The sequence below is a fragment of the Plutella xylostella genome, chromosome 12 (genome assembly GCF_932276165.1).
Source record: "Plutella xylostella chromosome 12, ilPluXylo3.1, whole genome shotgun sequence".
Classification (NCBI taxonomy): Eukaryota; Metazoa; Arthropoda; class Insecta; order Lepidoptera; family Plutellidae; genus Plutella; species Plutella xylostella.
The window spans coordinates 4,485,381-4,488,774 of NC_063992.1; the positions used below are offsets into that span (position 1 = coordinate 4,485,381).

A 3,394-nucleotide genomic window follows, 5' to 3' on the forward strand; every position below is an offset into this window, starting at 1 on the left:
ATCGGATTTAGTTAGTCTAAATTTCTCATGTGCTTTGTTACGTAAGTCAATCATTAGCTTGCAAGAGTCAGTCACCCACGGGAGAGACTGACCCTCTCGAACCCTAATGGATCTAACAGGTGCATGTTTATCAAAGAGTGATGTTATTAAGATGTTAAATTGATTTACTGCCAAATCCACTGTAGAGCAACTAATTAAAGCTTCGAAGTCTAATGCAAAAAGATCTCTGTTAAAGTTTTCTAAGTTTATATGAATTACTTCATAAATGTTACTTCGTTTCGCGATACCCTCTCTAAGCTACGCGTTCCTCCGCCCGAAATTCCTCGGCGGGTAAACCGCGCGACGTTGTCAAACCGTGCTGTGAGCCGAGTGTGAGTAGATGACGCGCGCATCGGACGCCGCGGCAACGTAGCGCGCAACTCCGCCCGCCGATCGAACGACGCGCTAGTCTACCGCCGACTCTCGGCTGCGTCAAAACAGTTTCACTCAACCGTCGCCGCGGCCATGTTCGACACGGAACAGTTCATTCTAGAAGTACAGGCCAGAGATTGCTTATGGACAGCCAAAGAAAAAGGGCATGCAGGCAGACCGAAGCGACAGAAGGCGTGGTTGGAGATCGCAGAGGTGCTCTATGCGAATGAGTGGCACTCATTAACTATTAGGCGCAGACAAGAAACCGGTAAGTTGTACGTGCGAAGTTGAGCCTTATCGGCCAAGTTACTTACGACGTTTGGACTCGCGCAGCAGCGCTTTGTTTTGCTTTGAGCCGTTGAGTCATCAATGCGTGTCGTTTGTTAGTGTTGATATTTTGCATTTCTCTCTGTAGGAATAACATTACATGAGTACTACGAGGAGGTCCTCAATTTAAATGTTTATACAGGGTGTTAAAAATGTTTGGTACAATTCATGAGAATTTAGTATAAGTAGGTAAGTAACTACCTATTTCAACAGTTGATAGGTTGATACCCTACCCTTTCGGCTCACTAAATCACATTTACGACCACCTGGATTTACAATAATTAGTGTGCAAAAAAGTATACAGCTTTACCTGATCAATGCTAGAATCAAATAAGATCTCAATCTTCTTTTCAGTGGATGACCTGCAAAAGAAATGGAAGCACCTTCGAGACTACTTCATACGGGAGAGGAAGCGCCGCAAGGACCGGGCTCCCTCGGACGCGGGAGGAAAGCGGAGGAGAACCAAATTCCTGGACATGCTGTGGTTCCTCGAAATGGCCAAAGAAGGCACCGACGAAGATGACAAGATAGATGTGGAAGAAGTAGAGGCCGAAGGAGCCATCGCGTCACCAGCGCCCCCCATCGCCTCCCAACCTAGAGAATACATAGAGATTGAACCTTTCTGCGACTCTCAACCGAGACGGATGGTCCCAACTGACGCTGACACTGACACAGATAGATGCTTCCTGCTCTCGCTACAGGGGTACATGGGAATGATGAGCGAGACGCAAAACTTTCAGTTTCGTATGCAAGTGATGGAGCTGGTCAGAGGGATAGTGTTCCATGATCCGGATAGTATCACTTCTGACCCTTTCAGTTGTAAAGAGGAACAGAAGAATTAAGTGAATGGTGTAAACAGCGATTAAGCGCTGACTGTGGTTCCGAGGGTCCCGGGTTTGATACCCGGCTGGGGCAGATATTTTATTAAATATTTATTTTAGTTTCTTAGATAGGTATGAGTGAAGGAGAGCACCAGGCCCTCTGTTACATTGAAAGTAACATAGCGCTGGAAAAAGTGGGTAGTTAGGTAGGTACGCCTCGCATCTCCCTACTGTTTAGGTACTTGATGTGTTGTAACGTTGTAAGTACCATAAATAAATATAGTTACACATTTGTTCAAGCGGTTTGTTAATAATGTGTCATGGATTATGTTATCTTATGGTAGTTAGTTGTGAGTTCAGGGCGCCATCCATTACTCCAAATACATTTTACAATAAGGAAAGTTCTACCTTGGACGCTCTAACTTTGCCGATAGACATCTACATAGCTACGATACTTCAGATATAACGTAGGTACCTAACTACCTACCTACATCACTTTCATTGCTCATAAATATGTCTATTAAAATCCACTTTCATTAAAAACGAGTGTTTTATTCAATAGAACGGTCAGAAAATGGCTAATTCAGTGTCTGTCTGAATGGTGGATGGAGTACAGAAATAGTTGGTTTCTGAACGTACATAAGATTGATATGGAACGTGGACGGCTGGCGAGTCTGACACGGCAATCAGACTAATGGCTGCACATCAGATAAAGTTACTGAATCAGCTCTTTTATGAGTTTTTTTTTTACATTACAGGTTTATACAAACGCGATGTTCTCTGGTTATTTGATATCACTCGTTTTCAGTTCTTGAAATTTATTGAGAAGTAACTAAATATAGATCCGTTCATATTCTAAATTCATACTCACGCAATCTTAAAATAGGTACCAACTTACATTAATTTTGTACTGGTTTTATTTTAATAATACGACTTTTCAACTCTTACCACGAAGAGTTAATAGGTACTAATCATCTCGTACCATACCTACCTATCTCAATAATTTAATCTTTATTACTCTGCTATTATTAGCCTCGCCAGACCAAGGGTCAAACAGTTGAACAACGATTTATCTCTCCATCTAAACTACCGTCACAAAATCTTTATGACTTTTATAGCTTTAGCCAATTTGACCTATAATTACTGTAAAATGGCTGAAAAATTCTGGGTCAATTGCCAATTAATTGAAAAGCATCCGATTGGGTGAGAATTATTATTAATTGTTATAATAGTCGAAAGAGTGGCAGGAGGGTCTTGATTTCCTTTATGGAACTTAACTTCTTATTACTTAAGTTAATCATAATATGCTCTTCTCACGTTTAAAGCAGACGATAAAACTTTGTAGACGCCCCCGGCCATTCATTAGGTGGAAATAATTTACGACTAACACGATAACTGCATGTAATTAGGGAATCGGGAGTTTCAAAGATATCAAGTAATTCTTTTGGACTGTAGAGGTAGGAGGTTAAGTGCCAATTTCTCCATAGTCGGTTAGAGCATAACCAGGCGTTAGTAGTTGACTTCACATCTGTCAAGAATTTTATATAGTGATGACTTATAATGTACGTTGAACCGACAGGGATTGATTTATTAATTATAAGTACGGTGGCCTGCGCCTAAAAGTATACAGGCGGAGTTTTTAAAATAACGATCTTAAGCTCACATGCTGCTCAAGTACATCCACATAATCACCACTGCTACACACATCACACACAAACACAACACGTCCCCGGATTTATAACAGATGTAGCTGGTCGGTTCATCATCAGGGATCGCTATTTTAAAAACTCCGCCTGTATACTTTTAGGCGCAGGCCACCGTACTTATAATTAATA

General features: G+C 41.5%; 1 protein-coding gene across 1 annotated transcript; it reads left to right on the plus strand.

Moving 5' to 3' along the window:
- Window positions 1-376: 376 nt before the first annotated feature.
- LOC105384193 lies at window positions 377-2,286 on the plus strand. Its single transcript, XM_011554389.3, has 2 exons — window positions 377-679; window positions 1,093-2,286. Exons 1-2 carry the CDS (start codon window positions 505-507, stop codon window positions 1,578-1,580), a joined length of 663 nt encoding a protein of 220 aa, XP_011552691.3. The 5' UTR covers window positions 377-504; the 3' UTR covers window positions 1,581-2,286.
- Window positions 2,287-3,394: the final 1,108 nt, after the last annotated feature.

Coding starts and splice junctions, on each gene's coding strand:
- LOC105384193 (XM_011554389.3), top strand. CDS start 505: ATGTTCGACACGGAACAGTTCATTCTAGAAGTACAGGCCAGAGATTGC. Junction 680..1,092: donor TAGGCGCAGACAAGAAACCG/GTAAGTTGTACG, acceptor TCTTCTTTTCAG/TGGATGACCTGCAAAAGAAA.